The sequence below is a fragment of the Sorex fumeus genome, unplaced genomic scaffold (assembly GCF_029834395.1).
Source record: "Sorex fumeus unplaced genomic scaffold, SorFum_2.1 ptg000009l, whole genome shotgun sequence".
Lineage (NCBI taxonomy): Eukaryota > Metazoa > Chordata > Mammalia > Eulipotyphla > Soricidae > Sorex > Sorex fumeus.
This window is the reverse complement of record NW_026606066.1, coordinates 25,584,663-25,608,591: the sequence shown is the minus strand read 5'-3', so window position 1 is coordinate 25,608,591 and position 23,929 is coordinate 25,584,663. Positions and strand designations below refer to the sequence as shown.

The following is a 23,929-nucleotide window of genomic DNA, read 5'->3' as shown; positions in this document are numbered from 1 at the left end:
CTTTGGACACAGGTGGCCCTGTGCAACGTGCACACCAGGCTGCTCCTGTCTGAACTTGGAACAGACCTGCCACTTGACAACTGTGACTGCAGCCCCCTGATCATCACTGAGGCCTGCTCAAAGGTGATGCACATGAGCCTCCAGACACCCTCAATTTTGAACATCTGGGTGTAGCCAAGGCCAGCTCAGACCTGGTGCCATAGGCTTTGCCAAATCCTGGCAGTATCACCTCAGGACACTACCCATTTCTGCTTTCTGACATCCTTAATGAAGACTCCAAAGTGAACATCCTAACTGTGCTCAGCCAAATAAGAAAACCAATGCAACAGAACTCTAATGAGGACTGAGAAAGTATGAGAAATATCCAAAGAGAAATCACTGAGCTAAAGAATATAACAAAACTGAAAAGCTACTGCAAGGACTTGATGAGAGAAAAACAACTGAAGTGACCTTAAAGATAAGGTAAAGGAAACAGTCCCCCCCCCCAAAAAAAATACTAAACAAATATTTAATTGGAGCTGGAGTGATAGTATAGCAGGTAGAGCCTTTGCCTTGAACACAGCCAACCCAGATGCGATCTCTGGCACTCTATAAGGCCCCTAACAGAGCCCTAATAGTAGTGATCCAGGAGCACAGAGCAGATGTCCTGAGCACTGCTGCTTGTGGCCCAACACCATAATAAAAATAATAATAATAATAATAATAATAATAATTTAAAGTAAGGAAACAGTACAGGGATAAGGAACTTGCCTTGCATGCAGCTGATGCTATTTCAATCTCTGGTCCCTGAGCACTGCCAAGACTTTTTCCCTGAGCAAACAGCCAGATGTAAGCTCTGAGTACAACCAGGTGATCCAAACATAAAAAATGGCAGGGGTGGGGGTGGGGGGGTATAGATTTACAGGACAATATCAAGAAGAGCAACATTCACATCATATGGGTTCCAGAAGGAGAGGAGAGAAAGAGAAAGCTTTTTTAAAAAATTGAGATTCTATGGTTTACAATGCTATTAATAATGGTTTCTCATGCACATAATTCCAACAGCACACCTATCAAGAGTATACCTGTCCCTCTCCCATGGACTCCAAGACCCCCTCAACTCAATTGTGTGGATCAGTGCTCCTAGTATGTTGCCTCGGAACCTTTGCTGCTACTTTGCTGTGTATCTTTAAGTCCTGCATATGAGAGAGAACATTCTGTATCTGTCCCTTTCCTCTGATAAACTTCATTCAGCACAATATCCTAGAAAGAGGAAGATTTCTTAGCTTAAGAAGTAATAGCCAATAACTTCCTCAATCTGAGGAAGAAAACAAACACCCAGAACTAGAAAGCTCAAAGAATTCCAAATTCAAATAGACCAACATCAAGACACATTTTAATTAAAATGATAATAGCCAAAGTTAAGAAACAGATCCTAAAAACAGCAAGAAAAAAAAAGGCAAACATTCTCATTAAGAAATTCCCATAATATTCATGGTATATTTATCAACTGGAACTCTACAGGTCAGAAGGGAATGGCTTGACATATCAAATGTGCTGGATGAGAAAGGATACTCTGTATCTAGCTAGGTGATCACTCCGATTCAAAAAGGCAATTCCTGGCCTCTAGGAATTTATGGAACCTAATTTGACTGGAGTGATAGCACAGAGGGTAGGGCATTTGCCTTGCATGCGGCCGACCCAGGTTCAATTCCTCCGTCCCTCTAGGAGAGCCCGGCAAGCTACCGAGAGTATCCCACCCGCACAGCAGAGGCTGGCAAGCTCCCCATGCCAAATATGCCAAATAGGCCAAATAGGCCAAAAACAATAACAACAAGTCTCACAATGGAGACATTACTGGTGTGTGCTCGAGCAAATCGGTTCACCGATTTGTGAAATTGTTCACAATGGGAGGACAGTGCTACAGGAAAGTGTTACAGTGCTAATTTGGCTCTGCAAGAAAAGCTAGGGGATCTTCTGCAAAAGGCAAGGAAACCACATTTGGAAACAGTAATATTTTTTTTTAAAAAAAGGGGGGGAGGAAAAAAAAGCAACAACGGGGTCTCAGAATGAATTAGAGGTGTAAAAGGGAAATATACCATTAAAAAACTCAGGTTTTGCGACCAAAATCTCTAGGCTCTCATGGAGTTGGGAAGGTTGACCTGGCCCCACATCTAGTTCTTCCAGAAGCTTGGCAGTCATGCCCAAGAACTGCCTCTGGTGCCATATAAGCTCATTAACCAGCCATAATCCAGAAACTCATAATAAATATCTAAAGAGATCAACAAGCTGCAGAGATGCTTCCAGATTCCATAGTCACCATCCAGTTAAAAATTTAACTCCAGCTGTATTGCCACATTCAAAATTTTAGAATTCTTGGAGTGCGTGGCTGCATTTTTGACCATGCAACATCTCAAACTCTTCCCCACTGATATACCAGGAGAAGCAAACCACATTGAATGGGAATGGATGGCAACCAAGCTTGATTAAAAAAATATTAACACACAAGGCTTAACCTGTCACAACATGTTAGTAATCTGTTTTACAAGGGCTTAACGGACTAGGGTAAGATACAACAATCCTCACACATTTTCTTCTAAGTAAATTTTTAAAAATAAATAAATAAAAATAAAAGAGAGATATACACACAGAATTCTACTTCATAGTAGTCTCAGAGAGAGAGAGAGAGAGAGAGAGAGAAAGAAAGAGAGAGGATACTAACAAGAACTTTCTCAAAATCAGAATGCAGAATGTGACTAACTGGAAATGGTGCCTTTGCAATGTAATCAGTTAAGACGAGGTCAAGTTCTAAATCCAACAAGATTGAAGTGTTGGTTTTAAGAAAAGAAAGAACTGAACATATTCATCATTTGACATCATTCTTAAACCCAAGTAGGTGGTAAAAAATCATTTAGGGGTGACTTTTGAGATTCTGAGATGAAATTCTGGTTTACTAGAGAGTCAATAAAAGCATATTTTGTAAAACAACAGGGGAAACAGGAGGGAACTTAGATTGAGAGTTAATCTTTCTTATATTCATTTATCTCCTTGTGTGTTACTATTTTGCTGGAGCTGGAGCAATAGTGCAGCAGTTAGGGCACTGCACTGCATGCAGCTGACCCCAATTCGATCTTCAGCATCCCATATGATTCCTCAAACACCTCCAGAAGTAATTCTGAATATACAGCAGGAGTAACGCCTAAGAATAGTCAAATGTGGAGCCAAAACAAAACGAATCAAAAAACTCTTGCCAGCAATGTAACACATTCAGTATCCTATCATTTTTACTCTTTCTGTGATTCCTTTCTCCTTCCTACTTTTCCAATATTCCTTCTTTTTCTCAGCTTCCTATGGTCATGCATTTGAATTTTTGAAAAATGCTATTCAATCCAGCGTAGACAGTGACCTAAGCTATTTTTTCAGGGTTAGTTTGAAGATCTCTGATTAATATTCCGCAATGTCCACTTATGCTTTGTCTCAGAAGAAACACGATTTATTTTATTTGTTTTTGTCTCCAGAACCTTGCCATCTCTCAAATAGAGGAAATAAAGATAAATATGGCTCTGGGGAGACCAGAAACTGATCTCAGAGGGGTTTTTTTGGGGGGGGGCGGTCGCACCCAACAATGCACAGGGGTTACTCCTGGCTCATGCACTCAGGAATTACTCCTGGTGGTGGCTGGGAGACCATATGGGATGCTGGGAGTCCAACTCGGGTCGGCCGCGTCCAAGGCAAACACCCTACTCCAGCCCCTCAAAGTTATCTTTTAAAAATGTCTGTGACCTTTTTTTGAGGTAACCTAGAATTATGGTATGTAACTTCCAAATATGTATCACTGAAAAATCAACTTTTGTGTACTTTTTGTCCCAATGTATGCCACCACCTTCTTCCTTACCTTCTGGAAGCCACTAATTGATCCTTCATCTCTCTCCTCTTCCTTCTCTTTGTCTGTATTCTGTAATGACTGGGGATTTCACACATTTGGTTGTGGTGACTCCCACATTTCGTTGTGGTGCTTCCTGGGGGTATTAACCCTTTAGTTGTGCTTGCACATACTCTGGTTTTAGTGATCTCTGAAGGTCGATCCAGTGTTCACATATGTATGTGTTCACCAGGAATATGCCTCTTTCCTTAGGAAAAGCCTGCTTCTCTTAAGGAATTTGTTTTGGTCTGTCCTTCAGTATCTGCAATCTACTCTACTACTCAAACTAGATTATAGAAAGCAAAAAAAAAAATAGCAACAACAATATGAAATTTTAAGGAACTCGCCACTATACACTGTTCTTCTTCTAGAGAGCCTCCCAGTCAACCTGCATTCTTCTCTCCACCATTTAGTCTTTTTCTATTTGTTTCATACATAATAGTCAAGATTTATAGTTGTACTTGGTTGGAGAAGTAGGAAGAACTGAATCCATTATTCAGACTCAAAATTATGTCTTTTAGCAGCATTTTGCTTGGGTAAACTGGATAGTTTAAATTTCACAACTGTCATCTGTATCAGAAGCAAGCGTGCAGCAACTGGAAATTCATTTACAGTGACACACTATTGCCTAAAAGGAGATGTTTCTAGGGACATGGCAACCAATGAGCCATATGTTGTTTATTTGTTAATCACTTGCCAACTCTAGCTTTATTGATAATATCACTTCTGAGTTTCACAGCAGCCTGCATGCCTCAGCTGTGATAGTTTGCTTCTTGCTGCTCAGTATTTATCACAATGATGTTGACTCCCTGTTCTTTTCTCCATCTGTTACGGGAAACAATACCCTATCCATTCTCAGTTGTGTTCATGTTATCAGACCTCCTGTCCACTGCACCTTGGTTTTCCATCTTTCCTTACTGGACTTTGCCATTTGCCCACTTTCCTGTTTGCCCATTTAGGTGGATGGATAGTCTCATTCACAACTCATTCACATGTAAGTTCCAAGCTATACATTTTTTTCCCTGTGCAACATGTGTAAGATATTTTACTTTTGTTTTCAGTACTGCCACCTTCTCATAACATTCCAAGATATAGCACAAAATCTACAGCCAGTCCAGCTACCAACTGGGCTGGAAAACTAGACCTATTAGCTCTGTAAGTTATCTTAGATCCACCAGATTTGTAATACATGAAACCAGAAGTGCAAATCTAGATCGTGGTTCTTCTCCTTTCTAGGTATTGTCAACTGACTTGATTTATCTGAATATTTGGAAACATCTTGTCTGGCCTTCAACACATGGTCTACATTCTCTCTTTTTTGTCTCCCACCTGATCAGTCTCTGCTATCTATGTAGCTTCTTTACTGGATTAGTCTTACTTTTCTTGAACTCTTTTTTGGAGGATGGCAAGGATAAATCCTTGATCTTTTTCTCTTTTGCACATACTTTCTCGATGTTCTACAATCTCATGATTATAAAAATTATCTATGTGTTAATGATTCCCAAATTTTTATGTCCAGCTCAGGTTTTCTCTTCCAAACTTCAGAGTCAAATATCTAATTTCCTATTCAACATCTCCAGTTGAACTTTAATAGACATCCCAAACTCAGCATGTCCAAATCTGAAATCCTCCTTCTCTATCTAGCTTTTCCATCATAACATATGATGCCACCATCCGACTAATTGCCAAGGCAAAAATTCTTAGAATAATCCCTGGAATCTATTTTCTACACATTCATCTATTCAGTTCATGAGCAAGACTTACAGGTTCTACCTCCAATATGGAATCCAGTTCTCATCATCTCCATTACTGTCTTCCGGATCACATTTCACCCAGATGACTGCAGTCACTTCCTAATACGTGTCCCTTCACCCACCAACATCCCTTTCCCTTAAGTATTCTTCTCCATGCTGCTATCATGGCAATCTTGCAAAAGTGCAAGTTAGGTTGTTTCTCTCCCCAAAACCATATAACTTCCAATGTACCAGTGAAAGTCATTATATCAGCTATAATATCCCTACATGCTCTAACCTCATTCTCTGTTCAACTTCCTTTACTACTCTTGTCTTTTTTTTTTTTTTTTGATCTCATCTCAAGGTCCTTACCTTTATTTTTTATTTATTTATTTTTCTTTTTTTTTTTACAGTATTTTATTTATTTATTTATTTATTTATTTTTTAATAGTGAGGCACCATGAGGTACAGTTGTAGACTTACACATTTTTGTGCTTGGGTTTCGATTATACAATGATCAAACACCCATCCCTCCACCAGTGCGCATTTCCCACCACCACGGATTCCAGCATTCCCTCCCCACCCCAGCCCCCATCCCACCCTGCCTCTGTGGCAGGGCATTTCCCTCTCTCTCCTTTTGAGTGCCATGGTCTGGAAAAGAGGCAGTGAGTGGCAATCATGCTTGGTCGACAGTCTACCCTCAGCATGCTCTCCCATCGTGGGCGGATCCTCCCAACACCCTTTATTTGGTGTTCCCTTCTCTTTCTGAGCTCCCCCTTCCCCTAACATGTGTGGTTGTCCTCCGGGTCATTGACTACTCTTGTCTTAATCACTCTACTGTAGCCCCAATTTTTTATTACTCCCTGTACAAACCAATACGTCCACCAAACGTATTGGTTTGCACTGGATGTTCCCATTGCCAGGATATTCTAACTCTAAATCTAAGTAGGATATCACGTAGCAAGTAATTTTAAAAGACTGTGAATAAAACCAAGACCCTAGACTACTGACACTCCAAACTGCACATACTTTACTCAAGGGCAAATGCATGAACTCATATTATATATTCAACTACAATAAACATAGTGTGTATTACAAGTCCGAAGGATGAGAAATAGAAAACTATAACTGTGCTGGTGAAGGAAGATAGGACCTCAAGCTGCAGGTAAAAGGCAGCAAGAGCAGTAAGAGAAAATCAGACAAATAAGAGTAAGACAGGTCCAACTTTGGGGAAGTGGGAAGCAACTCAGAGATACAATTGGTGTTAAAATGGATAATCTACATACTTCAAAATCACATTATTATAGTATATGATTCTAACTTATCTTCAATATAGTGAGCCTCAAATCACCAAATAAAAGACAATATTCAATATGTGTTAGCATGAGCAAGATAGTCTTGTTAAGTATCATTTATCAATATCACTAAATACTATTTCTACCAAAATTATTAAATTATGTCACTTGGAGGACTATTTGAGATAAACTTCTATAAAAATTAATTTCCTATGATGCTAGAAAATGAAAATTCACTCTATACTGTTTGGTTCTTAGTCATTTGTCTATTACTGTGCATAGAAATTTAATCTTGTGTTTGAAAATAGAGCAGCCTGATCAACTTTTCATATTTCAGAAGGTTTTCATGTCTCTTATTATTTAGAAACCACACTCAGATAAACTTTTAACTGGTCCAAAGTTTTTGTGCTGTGCTAAGATTGGGGCTGGGTGAAAAGTTTCAACCCTCACTTCCTTTGGATTTAGGTTTTTTGATTTTTTGTAAGAATCCTTTAAGACAAAGGCATTTCCACAAGAGACAGCAAAGTAACTCTAATACAAAAGCTCAAGTTACACTTAGGAAGTTTGTGAAGGAAGGGTTGGGAGGAAATTCAGAGGCAGAGCACTTCCCCTGTGTGTGTGAAGCCCAGCACAGGAAAAAGAAAAATAGAAGATTTGTGACTGTAAAACAAGGAGAAAACCAGTGCTGTGGGAAAGGGAAGAAGAGCACTCAGCTCTCTAGGGTTCTCCAAACACAGCCTGGTCTGATGTGGTGGACTTTTTGAAGTCTGGGGCTTTTTGAAAAGATCTTAATTAATTTTAAGTTGACATTTTCCCGCTATCTTTTTTATCATAAGTCATTAAACTGTACTATGGACTAATAACATTCCACATATCAAACTGGAAACCCCACTCCAATGGAATGGCGTCTGTCTAGCCTCTGGAGGGTTAGCCCAGGCCGGTCCTGGACACTTACTGGCTATATAATCCTAAATGAGTAAATTTAACTTTCCAAATCTCAGTGTCCTTATTTGTAAACTAAAGATAATAGTGGCGACCTTATTGTTACTACAAAACTTAATTTGAAAATGGAAGGCAGCTACACTAGCCATTATACCACAAAGGGATATTCATGACAACCTTTCAGTATCGATACTGCAAACCACAATACCCAGAAGGAGAAAGAAAGAGAAAGAGAGTGTGTGTGTGAGAGAGAGATAGAGAGAGAGAGAGAGAGAGAGAGAGAGAGAGAGAGAGAGAGAGAGAGAGAGAAGTGCCTGCCATAGAGGCAAGGAAAGGGGTGGGGGTGATGGGAGGGAACCTGGGGACACTGGCGCTGGGAAATGTACACTGGTGGAGGGATGGATGTTGGAATACTGTATGACTGAAATTCAATCATGAACAGTTATGTAAAGGTCTATCTCACAGTGACCCAATTAAAAAAAGCTTAAAAAAATTTAATTTGAAAATGTTTCAAGATCTTCCATCATGAACCTGTGGATGTGACTCAGTAAGAAAAATCTACCTTCCATGTTATGAAGTCATGAATTCCATCCCAGACACATCACCATATTGGATCCCCAACTCTGCTACTGCCACAATACATGTTCAACCCCAAACATCATAGCAATTCTCAGTCTCTTCACACACATTACTAATTTTAGTTATGTGACTATAAGCTAGGGGGAAAAATCAAAATACACAAAATATTAAAGGTGAAAGCTTTTCCTTTTTTTCAATTTGGATTTTGTTTTTGTTTTGGGGCCACACCAGGTTATGCTTGGGGCTTACTCCTGGCTCTGTACTCAGGGATTATTCCTAGTGGGTGCAGGGGACCACATTTGGTTCTAGGAATCAAACTTGCATCAACCTTACCTCCTGTACTATCTTTCCAGTCTCAATGATAACACTGTTAATGAGAGCAATAATCATCTTAATGTCTTAATTATCCAAATACAAAGAAAACCTTAAGCTATATGATTCATATATATTTTAGACAATACCTATTACATTTCTAAATTTTAATAACCTAGGAAAAGTGATTTTATAAAATTAATATTAAGGGACATGAAATCATAAAGTATAAGCTCAAATGTTTTTAAGAAATACTACCAGGAGCAAAGCAGTGTGGCTCAGTGGCAGAATAGTTGCCGTGCAAGGTATTTGAGGCCCTTAGTTCAATTCCTGGCACCAAAAAAAAAAAAAAGAAGAGACAAAAAAAATTTTAACTACAGTAAAATGCACTAAGTTCCACGCCATTTATTCCTGGCAATAGGCTTTCTAGAAGGCAACAATTATGAAGTAAGGCTTTCTCTGATTTGGCAACAACTAAAATACATTTTAAGAGACCAGAGAGATAGTACAGTGGGTAGGGTGCCTGCTTTGCATATGCTTTAACCAAGTCAAATCCCTAACATCCCAGAAGTTCTCCCAAATCCAGCCAAAAGTGATTCCTAAGCACAGAGCCAGGAATAAGCCCTGAGCATTGCAGAGGAGACTCCAAAACAGACAAAAACTCAAAACAAAAACATTCAAAGAACAATCTATTTTGTAGAAGTATTCATTTTTACTTTGAGTTGGTTTGGGTTTTGGGGGTCACACTGGGCAGTACTCAGGGTTTACTCCTAGCTCTGTGCTCAGGGAACACTCCTGGCAGGGCTCAGGGGGTGAGAAGTGGTGCTGGAGATCAAACCCAGTTCTGTAATATGAAGGCAAGCACCCTACCCGCTGTACTATCACTTCGGGCCCTGTAGACACATTCTTGCACAGCAGGATTTGACTGGAACATTTCTTTAAAAATTACTAGGGCACTGTGATTTACAAAGTTGTTCATAATAGAGATTCAGGCATGCAGTGTTCCAATATCAATCCCACCACCAGTGTAAACTTCCCTCCACCATTGACCTGAAAAGCCTTCACAAGTAGGTAATAGTCAATATAGGTGATAAAAATTAAAAAAAGAAGTCTATCCCGATGAAAGCAAAAAAGAAGAGAAGCACCCTTTCAGATAATGTTTCAGCACTTTAAAAATTACTTCACAATTTTATTCATTTATTTTTGAGTTATCATGATATGGCTATGAAGTTATTCATGATTGGGTTTAAGTCATACAATGTTCCAACACCCAACACCAGTCCCCTCACCAGTGCATATTTCTCACCATCAGTGTCCCCAGTTTCCCTCCTACCAATCCCCAAGCCTACCCTATGGCAGGTACTTTTCCTCTCTCTCTCTCTCTCTCTCTCTCTCTCTCTCTCTCGCTCTCTTGCACGCACGCTCTCGTTCTCTCTCTCTCTCCACATCCCTCCCTCTCTCTCACCTCTCTCTCCCTCTTTCTTTTCCTTTGAGCATTATGGTTTGCAATACAGGTACTGAAAGGTTATCATGTATGTCCCTTTACCTCCTTTCAGCACTCAGTTCTTGTCCAGAGTGATCATTTCCAACCATCACTGTCACAGCAGTCTCTTCTCTGTCCTAACTGCCCTATCCCCGCCCACACTTGTACTTCACAATATTTAGTTTTTGTTGGTTTTTAGTTTGAGGGCCACACTCAGCACTGCTGGGAGATCGTTACCTGGCATCCATCTGTGAGCCAGCCACCAAGCCCTTCTACCTGATTTCAATTTTATCACATTACTCTCTTTTTTCCCTAATACATATATTCTTTCCCTGAAAGGAATAATAAAATGTACAACTTTTAAAATTATTCTATTTTCATACTTTGTCTATTTTGGTAACAAGTCTCACAATGGAGACGTTACTGGTGCCCGCTAGAGCAAATTGATGAACAACTGGATGACAGTGCTACAGTGCTACTTTGCCTATTTTAGACTAATAACGTCAGGTTTAAGTAGTGTCCAAGTTTGATTTCTGCAAGTCCTTGGAGCAGCAGTGTTACTTCCTGCAGATATTTCAGGTTAGGACTTACAAAGATAAAGGCTAAAAAATATTAATGATCTAAACACCAAGGATTTTTTTAAAACAGAGGTTTACTTTGATATCCATCATCTTCTGAGAACCAGAACTCTTCAAATGAGCCTCTAAAATTGCAAAGATAAATATCCAAGGAAGTGCTGAAAAGGTAGGAAGCAAAGAACAGAGATAACGTAAAATTCAATTGAGGGAAAAAGATAAGGTGCATTCACGGGCTGATAACACTCGGTTGCAGTGCAAGAGAATGAAAGAGCCCAAGCAAAGTCTATTCTATTCCTATCCAACCAGTAGGCATTCATCGTTAGTCATGCTTTGGAGATCTGTCTTATTATAGGGGCCCCTTGGTATTTTCTGTAACTGCAACTTTTTGTATCAATAAGGGGAATCCCTGTTTATGCTCTAATGATCCAGATAATTGAGCAGGACCTTTTAGTAAGTACTCTGAGAATTTTTAGTAAATAAAACGTAAAACCTGGTTCCTGACTAGATAACTCTAACTCTACAAATCAGATTCTCCAAATACCAACCAGGGCACACTTATGCTGAGTCTGCCTCATGCATGGTATAGTAATATCCCCACAGAGACTTACTATCTTCAAGCTGTCTTTGATTTCTAACATGAACAGTTTGCTAACATACTGCCACAATTTAATCACTCACAGTTGAATTCATAACTCACGATAACCTTACACTTAATTTAAATGATGGCACTATTCCTGATCTGTATAGCACTCCAGTTCTCTATATATGGCTGTTTTGTTGTTTGGTTTTGTCTTTCCTTTAATTTGGGGGCCACACCCAGTGGTGCTCAGAATTCTCTCCTGGCAAGCTCCGGGACCATTTGTGGTGTCACGGGTCGAACCCAGACCAGTTGAGTGCAAGACAAATACCATACCCACTGTACAAAAGCACCAGCTTTTTTTCCTTCAAAAGTTAGGGCTGGAGAGCTATTCTATAATGTCTATAATGGGCAGAACAGTTGTCTTGCACTTGGCCAACCCTGGTCGATCCCTGGCTCTACATTAAAACCCCCAAGCCCCAAGTGAAGTCATCCCTGAGCACAGAGTCATGATTTAACTCTGAATACGAGCAGTGCGGGCCAAAAATGTTAAATATGTATTATAAATGTAAAATAAATGTTATTTTAAATGGCTTTAAATAATATTTGCCGAAATAAACATCCAAGTCAGGATCTGAAAGATAGAGAAAAGCTGAGTTACAAATAACCAGTAGGGAGACTCGGTTATTCATCTAAAACCTCCCAACAGGGGTCAGAGAGACTGCACAGGGGTTAAAGCACATGACTTGCAGGCAGTGGACCCAAGTATGATGCCTGGCACCATCTGGTTCTCTGAGCATTTCCAGGCGCAGCCCTGCAGGTCCCCAAGCACTTCCAGGGTGGCCTGAGTAACATGTCACCAAAGGGCCCAGAATTTTTGATATCCATCATTTTCTGAGAATTTAACTCTTAAGATAAGCCTAAAAAATTGCATTTACATTGCACCTGGAAGGTTAAAAACTAAAAGAGGGTTCCCTCGCTTTTAAGCATTTTTGGATAGAGACCCCTTAAAATAAACCTCCAAATGCATAAAAGTTCAGCACCAGATTGCCTCACTGGTAAATTCTAGCAAACATTCAGTGAAGAATTATTATCAATCTTTCTCAAACTTTCAAAATCTAAATATCAAAATTTAAAAAGTAAAAATATTATTATCAGAAGATTACAAATATACATAGAACATACCATAGACAAAGGGAAAAAATACTAGAAATAATAAATACAGTAAGGTTGGTAGATTATAAAATTAATATACAAAAATCTATTTTGTAGGCAAATAATGAACCAAAAAGAAAGAAAAATCAGGAAACTAATCAGATTTACAGAGTCATCAAAATGAACTGTCTTGGAATAAGCTTAAGCAAAGAAGTGAAAGACTGTACACTAAAATCAATTGGAAGCAGTTGAAAAAATAAAGATACAAAGAGATGGAAAGACATATATCATAATTATAGATTGGAAGAATATTTAAATGGGTACATTATATAAAGCAATAATCAGGTTCAGTGCAATCTTACAAAACTACCAATAGCATTTTTACAAAATAGAACCTCAAAATCATAAAATTTATTTAGAATTACAAAAGATCCCTAAATAAGAAAAAAAATTAATGAAAGAGAGCAAAAATAGAAATAGCATGTTCCTCAATTTCAAACTACACTACAAAGGAACAGTAATTGAACAGCATGATCCTGGAATAAAAGCTGACACATAGTTCAGTGCACAGAGCTGAGAGTCAAGAAAGAAACACAGATGTGAACAATTTCAACAAAGGATCCAAGAGGATTAGGAAATTTTCTTCAATAAATGGTACTAGAAAACTTGACAGCCATATTCAAAAAATTTTTAAACTAGACCACTAGCTAATAATTTTTTTAAATTAACTCCAAATGAGGACCAGATAGATAATACAGAGGTTGAGGTATCTATCTTGCATGTAGCTGCGACTGCAACAATTCTTCAAATCCCAACACTGCACCACCAAGTGTCGTCTCTGAGATCAGGAGCAGATGTGGCTCCTGAGCACTGCTCGATATGCCTCCCCAATAATAACAAAATGAATTTAAGGCTTATATCTAAGACCTGAAACCATAAGGCAAATAGAAAAGAAACACAGGTAATATACTCCTTGATACAACAACAGCAAAAGAAACAAAATACATCAATGAGATCACCCATGGAAAGTGAAAATGGGTCACAAAAACTTATCACCAAAATAAAAAAGACAACACCTGAATCTGTACATGTTGCAAATTAAAAAGTAAAGTAAAGGCCCTCCCGTTGATCGTCGATTTGCTCGAGCGGGCCCAGTAACGTCTCCATTGGAGACTTTGTTGTTACTGTGTTTGGCATATCGAATACTCTCGGTAGCTTGCCGGGCTCTCCGAGAGGGGCGGAGGAATCGAACTCGGGTCGGCCATGTTGGCCGCTTTGCAAATTAACATTACCTAATTAAATAATAATAATAATAATAATAATAATAACAATAATAAGACATCCCAGGTTGGGGATGTGGCTCAGCAGTAGAGCATCTACCTTGCATGTGTGAGATCTTAGGATGGATCACTAGCACTGCAAAACAAAACAAAATTTGAAAGGACATCCTGTTACATAGAAGATAATTGCACAGCATGCACTCCCATGTTTTTGGTGGTGTTCCTGACAATAGCCAAGAACTTGTGGTCATAGTCACCTCCAAGGGCTCCCAGCAACACAAAATGGAGCCTCACTGCAAAAGTAGGTTATACTGTCATCTAATTACTCTACATATAAATGTCACATGCTCTCATGTACTGGAGGTACAGAAGATGTGTCCCCTTCCCCCACCCACCCAAGAAGTATGGTAGCCATTATGTATTATACTTTAAAATAGTTGACTGCCAATACCATACCCACAAAAAAGACATCGAGCATTATGGGTTTTGTGATAGAAACAAACTTTAAAAAGAAAAGTTTGTGAAATAAATGGAGACATTTTAATTCAGACTGATACTGACAAAATTAGAGAGCTAATATATATGTATCAAAAAAGAGCAGAAATGACCAGTGCAAGATGTAGAGGGAAAAGAAGTCACATCCATTGCTGGCACAAATGTCATCTGGTTCAGCCTCTTTGGAAAATTATATGGTGAGTTCAAAAAAAAGTGAAAACTGAGCTTCCTTCTGACCCTGCGATTCCCCTTCTTGGCTTCTATACCAGGAGCCCCAATTCATATTTTGAAAACATATTTGTACTCCTATGTTCACTGCAGTAGCCAAGATTTGAAAACAACCCAAATCCCAGGAATATCTATATATCTTAATCACTTAATCACTTAATCTATATATCTATATAGACATATATAGACATATACACACACACACACACATACACACACACACACACACACACACACATATATCCTGCCCCTGCACCTGGCTGTTCTCACCGGGGCCCCTTGAAGGGGGGGTGTGTTGAGTTTCCCTCCCTGCCCCAAGCAGAGCCCCAGCAGCCGAAGACCTCCAGAACCAGCCACAGCCATGCTGAGACCACTCTCCACATGTCCAGACAAGCCTCATGCATGAAGGAACCGGCAGAGGAACCCAGGCATGCGGGTCCCGGGGCTGAGATCTCCAAGCCTGCTCAGATCGGGACTGGGCCTTCTCCACCCAGATCCCCCATCTTCCAGTAGGTAGGCGTTACACCCACCAGCTGCGGCTGGCACCAGGTGATCCCATCAACCGCCAAGACCCAGAGACTATAAAACCCAGCTCCCGGAAGCACGCGGCTTATTATCTCGTTTTTACTTTGGAGAACCCAGCAGGCTACCGAAAGTATCCTGCCCGCATGGCAGAGTCTGGCAAACTTCCCGTGTCGTACCCAATATGCCAAATACCAGTAACAATGATAGGTCTCATCCTCCTAGCCCTGAAAGAGCATTGAATATGGCTCTTTTAAAATCTCAAGGCTAGGAAGAAGGAGACGTTACTGGTGCCTGCTCGAAGCAATCGATGAACAACAGGATGATCGTGATCATGATATACATACAACCATAGTGGAATACTACTCAGCTAAAAGAAAAAATGAAATTAAGCAATTTACTGCTATGTGGATGTGCAGAGTAAGGTCAGTTGAAAGAAGAGAGACAAATACAGAATGATCTCTTCGTATTTGGAATTTAAAGAAACATAAGGGAATATAAAATAGCTAATGGTAACAAATCTGAGTCAGTCAACAGAACTGAATTTGTCCAAGGGTAAGCAGGGACTTGAGACACTGAAGGATGCTGACAGTGGTAGGAGATGTGGAACAATAAATTCTTAGAGATCTATTATCAACAATATTACAAGTCACAGTGCCTAAAAACTTTTTTTTGTTGTTTATTTTAGGGAACTGGAGAGATAGTACAGTGGATAAAGTGCTTGTCTTGCATGTGGCTGGCTCTGGTTCAATCCCCTGCACAGACCCCCTAATCATATGGCCCCTATCACTGCCAGGAGGAAGCCCTGATCATTGCTGGGTGAAAGCCCCCCAAAATATTTTAATATGTGATATACAGGAAAAATATTTAGAGATAAGGTAATACTATGTTTGAGATGTGTACCAAAATAATCCTTGGTATATGGATTGCAGGTGATTGAGGATATAAATAAAACGAAATTGGTGATGAGTTGATGACTGCTGTAGCAAAGAAAGGTGGTACAAGAGAATTATTATTATTATGTCTTCTTTTCTGAAAAAATTTCCAAACTACAGGTTTCCCCCTCCAAAAAAGAATAGAATATATCATTTGATTATTTTCTAGGTCTGGGAATGCTCCACTTTTTTCCCCATACAAATTAGCGATAACAGCATTCCTAGACCTGATAAATGGCAAACCAGATGATACCAAATAAATAAGACAGTATCACCTTTGGCTAGCAGGATAAACCTGTAAAAGTATTTTCCAAAAAGCAGATTAGAACAGAGTTATGCAATGTTATTTTTTTAAAGCAACTATTCATAAAGACCAAGGAAATAGGTGTTGCTAAGTAGAGTTTGATGATGCCAAGGCAAAGGGTCAGCCTAAGGACCTGCCTACGAGGGTACGAGGGTACAGAGGCTGCTTCATCCCAAAGGATACATCTGGTCATCTCCCCTGATTCCACAAGCACCTCTACAGTCAAGATACTGCACCTGAAAGTAGACAAGGGACCAATCATGATGGCCTCTCAGTATCTGTACTGCAAACCATAATGCCCAAAAGGAGAGAGAGAGAAAGTAAGAAGGAAAGTACCTGCCATAGAGGCAGGGTGATAGAATGGAGTGGGAGTGGTGGGAAGGATACTGGGAACATTCGTGGTGGAAAATGTACACAGGTGGAGGGATGGGTGTTCAATCATTGTATGACTGAAACTCAATCATGAAAGCATTGTAACTGTATCTCATGGTGATTCAATTAAAAAATTATACTAAAAAAAATGATGTTGCACCAAAGCCAGAGATTAAATGATGACTAAGGGCACAGGAGAGAGTATAATGACTGGGGTGCAAGCCAAGCATGAGCCCAACCCAGGTTCCATTCCTAGCACCGCATGGTCCCCTGAGCAGCAAAGGGTGTCACCTGGAATTCCCCAGCCCCATCAGTGTGGCGCAGGTATCCCCAGCACTGCAGGGCGTGGACAACACTGCATCCTCAGGCCCCTTGCATTGAACCACCTACCCGGCTGGCTGAGAATCGCAACTGGACCTCAGGACCTCCTGAGCACAAAAAAAAAGATTAGAATAGAATGATAAAATATAAGAAGTGATACTAAGTTAAAAGAAAAAGAAAGCGAGGTAAATTGGCCACTACCCTGGAAAAGAACTTGTATTAAGACCATGTGGAACAGTGTCCTGTGGAAGTGTATGTTCTTGTCATCTGGCTGCAACCAAATACTGCCCCAGTTACCCTGCAATCATAATTCTGTTCCCACGCCCTGTCACTCTGGGTGGAGAAGGAGCTGGACAGTGACTGTGAGTGTCCTGATGTCCTGTGCTCCTTCTAAGGTAGCTGTGCTCCTTCTAAGCACCCAACAGGCTTTTTTGTAACAACTGGCTTTCCTGCCGAGCCTGTCCAGAGAAGAAAGGTATCAGCCCAGGATAATGTTGGTGCCATTAACAAATTCGTCGACTGTGCTTTAAAAGTTTTTCTAGTCTCAGAGAGTTTAGGGTTTGTGATTTTGGCCCTGAAAATAAACGAATTCTTTATGTGCTGACAAATCAGAATTCCAAGACAGGAAGATCACCCCAGAGCTCCGGAGAATTTACTGGGGTCATCTCACCCACTGGAGTCTGTGTGGGCAGACACAGCCTTCCCTGGTGACAGCCATTTTGCTCTTTGAGTTTCTCTGATCTTCTCTGCTCAAGGGTGGGGCATATCTGGTGCTTCTTCGGTATCTGAGTCATTCTCTCTCACCATATGTGCCTCAAAGCATTCTGGTTTTCCCCTTGATTGCCTTCACTCTCATTCAACCACATGAAAATAGCTAACTCCACAGCTATTCTGGGATTAAATCAGATGCAAAGACACTGAGGAAGGGCATGTCTTAGAAAATTAAACATCGTAATATTTCAAACTCCTCAGCTGTTTTGAGAGAGCACAGACTTTTCCTCCTATCCATCACCGGGTCATTTCATTGTCAGCTTTGGTCTGTGATTCAAATAAGCCAGCAACTAAGGACTTCCTTCCAGCTACACTTCTAACTCAGTTTTTCCCAAAGTGGCCATGCTGCCTGCCACCCAGGGACTCTAAAATGGGGGACAGGGGGTGGTAAATAACCTCAGACACAATTGTGTCGTGTTGACTTGTTTGCTCGCTTTTTTAAAAAAGGTAGATTTCCATGAAGTACTGAGGGAGTATTTTTTTGAAATCCTTCTTTTTTAAATGGGAGTGGGAGCCAAGTGTTTGGGAACCTCTATTTTAACAGGTGTACACTGTTAAAATGTGTGAAGTATGAACCCTGACCCAGATTAAGCCATTTACTTTCCTGTTTTCCACTCCAGTGTCTTTGCTTCCAATCATTTGGAATCTTTCATCTGTAACCAGGGAAGGCAAACGAGCTTTCTTCAAAGGTGGACGGAGTAAAGACCTTGAACTCTGTGGGTCCCCCAGCTGCCCTGCCAGCTACTCATTTCTTCCACCACAGGGAGAAAGCAGAAAGAGACAGAATATAACCAAATGAGTGTTGCTGAGATTCTATAAAATTCTGTCCATGAAACTGAAATTCAAATTTCATATGTCTATGGATTACAAAGTACCACCTTTCTTTTACTTCTAAATATGCAAAGCTTAAAGTCGTTCCCGAACCAGAAAGACAGTAGATAAGGTGCTTGCTTTTTGGGCCTCACCCAGCAGCGTTCAGAGCTTACTCTGGCTCTCTGCTCAAGGATCACTCCTGACATGGCTCAGGGACCATATATGATGCTGGAGATTGAACCCGGTCGGCTGCATGCAGGGGAAGAGCCTTCCCACTATATTCGTATTCTGTCTCATGATTGCCTTGTATGCGGTTGACTCAAGTTCAATCCCCAGCACCCCATATGGTCCCCTAAGCACTGCCGGATGTGAACCAAAAATAGTCATTCTGAGCTCTAGAGGCATACGGTGAGTCCAGCCTGGCAAACTGACCATAGATTGCCACCTCTTGCCCACAATAATGCATGCCAGCTATGATCAATCCTTACAAAAATTAGTATGTGTGATCCCCTCAGAAATGCTCCCTTTGCAACCCTGAGGATTATGAGCTAGAACAGTTCTTAAATACACAGGAGGCAAACAAATATCTTCACAAAAAGTAAGCAGTGGTCAGCAGAGTTCTTTGAAAAAGAAAAGAAAAGAAAAAAAGAAAAGAAAAGGAAAGGAAAGAGAGAGACAGAGAGAAGAAAGAAAGAAAGAAAGAAAGAAAGAAAGAAAGAAAGAAAGAAAGAAAGAAAGAAAGACACACTATAGGGCCAAGGAGATAGATCAGGGCTCAGAGGTACAGGCCTCAAAAGGCCCAGCGTTCTGTAACTGACACCACATGCTCTCCCCACCCCCAGCACCACCGATTGTGCCTCTAGGACCACTGAGACAAAGCAATATCACATCAGTTTCTGAGCACTGAACCATCAGGCCTGGTGTGTCCAGTACCTCTGGGCACTGCCAGGGGGCCCACTAGGTACAAAGCATAATTTGCATAACTTGAATCCTGGCTGTAGGTATTGTGTTACCAGCCCAGCTGAGAAATAAATGTGTGAGATCAATGAGACGGTTATAGGTCTGTTTTGCTTGAACTGTGTGCACGAATACTGCTTTCAAAGTCTGTTTACCCATCCAAACATTCCTATCTTCCTGATTTTAAGATTAGTACTTAAAGATAATCTTAAAATTTTTTAAGATTAGCACTCTCATCTCCTCAATTCCTGCCATAGTCTAAGGACTTGGATGCTTGCTTCATGAAAAGTTTCAAGCTTTCTTTTCCTAACCAAAGCCATATTTCTATCCTCCACTCCTCTCCACAGGAGTTTCTAGAGGTTTGTATGACTTAACCCATCTGGACACACCAAACAATTTGGTATGATTTAACCAAGCTATGGCTAAGCTAGCAAACATTTCTAAAGTCTTAATTCTCCTGGTAGAGTTTGCTTCCATTTTCCTTGCATACATTTTCATGCCTGCAGGCGTCCTATTTTAATCTGCCCCTTATTTGCAGTCCTGTTACCTCTCTCTTGCTATCATCATTAGTCGTCACTTGCATAATACACAGATCTATATTCCATATTTCAGCCTTGAAAATGTTTCAACATCATATCCTCTAATGTGGACAGAACTCTGTGTGTACGTGTGTATATGCACGCGCGTATACAAAAACAGTGCATGTGTGTACTGTGTGTATGTGTGTGCACACACACTGTATACAAAAACAGTGCATACATCTCTATACTTCAGATTGAATCACCGTAATAATTTGTAGCTGAGAAGAAATCAGTTTTATTGGCTTTTTGTTGGGGGCCACACCTGGCAGTGCTCAGGACTTACTCCAAGCTCCGCACTCAGAAATCAATCCTGACTGGGCTTGGGGACCATATGTGATGCTGGGGACCCAACCCAGGTCGGCCACAGGCAAGGTAACTGCCCTACTCACTCCACTACTGCGCCAGCCAAAAAAATAAATAAACAAATCTGTGTTCTTTTATAAGCCACACCCATGTGTCTTTGCTCATGCAGTGCCCTCTGCCTAGCATGCCCTCTCCTCCAAAACTGAACCTGGGGAACGGGACAGAGCCTCGAGGCATGGCTGAAGGCTCTTTCCCTTTCATTCTCAGATCACTGAACATGTCTCCATTAAGGCACTTACCCGTGCATTATGGTCCGTTGTTTACGTAGCTGTCCCACCCCATCCACTTATCCACCTTCCAAGTCAATAAACAACTCTTTCTAGAGTCACTGCACCCCAAAAGCCCTAGAATAGGGTATCAAGATTGTATTTCTAAGAAAGATCAGGGGCAGTGTCCCAGGAAGAAATGTCTTATTGACTTACTCCAGCTAACTCTCAACCATCTCTCCTGAAATAAAAAAAATCTAAAATTCAACTTCTAAACAAACACCCTGAAGCGTTCTTCCAACAGAACTGAAGGTATTCTAGCATTAGCACTGGAAAATGTCAGGTACCACGAATTACCTCCATGGCACCTCATGGTTTTCAAAGTACTTTTTCCCTCTCTTGTTTTTAATTCAGTGCATTCATCTTGACGAGACAGATGATTAGAGTCTTGCTTTTATTTTATTTACTTTTTAGTTTTTGGGTCACACCCAGCAGTGTTGGCTTACTCCTGGCTCTGTGATCACTCCTGGCAAGGTGCCTCAGCTCAAACCCTGGTCTGCGGTGTGCAAGGCCAGTCCCCTACCCATTATACTATCTCTCTGGCCCCCAGCCAGCCTTGCATTTTCAGACATCCAGGATGTGAAAAAAAGACAAGGCCAAGATCAAAGTCAGAAATGGCCCCAATCCATTGATTGATTGCTGGGAGCTAAGAGTGGCCTCTGTCCTCCACAAATGCTAAATGATACGCTTGATATTTGTGAAGGTCTATTTTTATTCACCTGGTACATTTGTCCCCATTGTAAATGGCAGCATTAGATTGTGGCACTATGTTCTACATATCCATCCCAAACAAAACCATTTGGTCAAATACATATTATAAAAAGACAGAGTCAAATAGACCCACTTGTGTTGTACTTGTGTTGTACTATGATTCTGCCATCAGCACTTTCTGACTAAAGGGTTCCCAATGAATCTGAATTTGAACTGACTGTTCAAAACCAGCCTGGCATAGATTTCCACAAATAGAAATATGTAATCTATTATCTTAAAAATTCACTCATGAGAAAGTGCCACTATTTATAGGTTAAGTATAAGAGCTTGATTTGTCTCTTCTTTTTATAAGTCATCCTTTCCTAAACAATTAAATTTAGAAAACTTATCACGTTAGCAGGCTCTTCCCTTAGAAGTGCTCTTAGTTCTTCCGCATAATTTGGTATGACTTAAGCATCACTTTAATGCTCTTACTATTTATCACAAGCCAAATCTTCTAATATTAGTTGTATCATTTTAGACGGAAATAGGGCACAGCCTGCCAAAATAAACCTTGCTACTGTGTGGTAACTGAAAGCAAAAAATTATTTCTCTGATACATTAGTTTTTCAAGTGGGCCACATTTAGCTTTTCTCAATATTTTTTTAAAAATTCAATAAAAGCCTCTAATAGTAAAGTATGCAGAGCATGTCAAATTTAAGACTTTCGAGTCTGAGCTGGTTACGAATCTGCTAATTGTAAAAAAAAAAAATTCAATATGGCAGAGTGCAAAATATTTCACACTAATGCAAACAGAGATGTCAGGCAAAGAGCTGCAAGACGTGAATCACTGCTCTCTGCATCAAACTCGGAAACCACGGGGCAGTGTCTTCCGCAAGATTTCCTACTCGGCTCTTTCCAAGTTCGGATGCATCACCTTTTAATCAGGGTAATAAACTATAATCGCGAACATAATGGGTACTGTTTACTGCTTAAACCCGCAATCTGGACAAACAGAACATTATACTGTCAGAGCGTGCAAACACTTGCAGTCCGCTGGTACACACAGCACCCTCCTTACAGAGAGCGCTGTGGCCAGGACGGTTGGTGGATTTGCTTTTCGGTTCAGAGCCGGACGAGGTGGGGCTTTAGCACCATTCCAGAAGCAGGTACTGAGACCAAGCAGCCTCCCGTGTGACCTTCCTAACAGCCCCTGCGCGAGCCATTGCACGGGGGGCACAGGCTCGGGATTTCATAGCCAAGACCCTGGACAGCTGCTCACACTTTGCTTTCCTCCAGCCCATCCGATCCTCCACCCCAACCCCACCCTGTCCCCACGTTACTTTGCCCCGGCCTCTCCCTACATACATCCCTGCATCAAACTTAAAAAAAAAAAGACGTGCATGCCCAAGGATGGAAAGTGCCGCGGGAAGGCAGGCAACCTTTCTTCTGCGGGGTGATTGATGCTCGTCCCTTAACCCCAGAGCTGAGCCTTGGGGGTCGTGGAGATGCTGGAGGTGACGGGCCGACGAGGCAGGTGCCTCCGCGCCCCACCTCGCTGCACATCCGCACTGCCTTTCCTCCACCTCGAGCAAAAAGAGAAAAACCTCGTCCGGGGTGTGGGGGGGGCACCCCACGAACGAGTGGGAGGTGGACGGCCCCTCTGCCGGGACGAGGCCCCGAACCCACCCTCCAGCCGCCCCGCCGCCGCCGGCGCCCAGGTGCAGGGGCTGCGCCAGGGTGTCGCGCCCCCCTCCCTCCCTCCCTCCCGCGCCCCCCAATGCGGGCTCCCCGGGGTGGGGTGCTGGGGTCGGGGTGTCCCGGACCGAGCTACCTTTTATCCAGGCAGGCGATCCACTCGGCGGAGGACGAGGCATGGGCGGCGTGCGCAGCGACCATGGTGGGCAGCGGCGCGGGCCCCGGCGGGGCCACCTCCCGCGCGCGCGGACCCCGCGGCGTCCGGCCCTGAGAGCGGCGCGCTGGCGGCGGCGGCGGCGGCGGGGACGGCGGGGCGGGGCGGCCCGGGGGGCGGCGGGCGCGCGGAGGCCGAGGCGCTGCAGTGCGGCGCCCGCGCGCGCGGGGACGAGCGGGGGCCGCGGCGGGGCGCGCACCTGCGGCAGGTGGCGGCGGGGCGGGGCGGGGAGCAGCCGCGGCCGCACCCCGCCGCCCCTCGCGGCCTCTGCAGGTGCGAGGAGCGGGGAGCGCGGGCTGGAGGAATCCCGGGGGGCTTGGATTGGGGGAGGTGGGGGGGCGCGTCTGTGTCGGTGTTATTTGTTCCAATGCTGCTAAAATGGCTGCGGCCACGCCGTTGCCCCAGAAACCCTGTCCGTCCACCTCCTCGGCGGTCCACACTGGCCTGCTCACCTTTCCTGAACCCCACCCCCATCCTCCCACCCCCCACCCCACCCCCCAGAGGGGAGGCGGGCTAGCGGCGGGCGAGCGTGACTCCGATTGGGAGCACCCAGAGTGGGGGTCT

At 42.2% G+C, this 23,929-nt stretch overlaps 1 protein-coding gene across 3 annotated transcripts in view; it reads right to left on the bottom strand.

The window, feature by feature from the left end:
• Positions 1 to 23,448, bottom strand: part of RAPGEF4 (Rap guanine nucleotide exchange factor 4) — a 336,825-nt gene extending 313,377 nt beyond the window's left edge. For all 3 annotated transcript variants that reach the window (XM_056110137.1, XM_056110139.1, XM_056110136.1), the window contains exon 1: positions 23,288 to 23,448. In XM_056110137.1, the coding sequence (XP_055966112.1) occupies positions 23,288 to 23,352 (65 nt within the window). In that variant the 5' untranslated portion in view covers positions 23,353 to 23,448. The remainder of the gene's footprint in view (positions 1 to 23,287) is intronic.
• Positions 23,449 to 23,929: the final 481 nt, after the last annotated feature.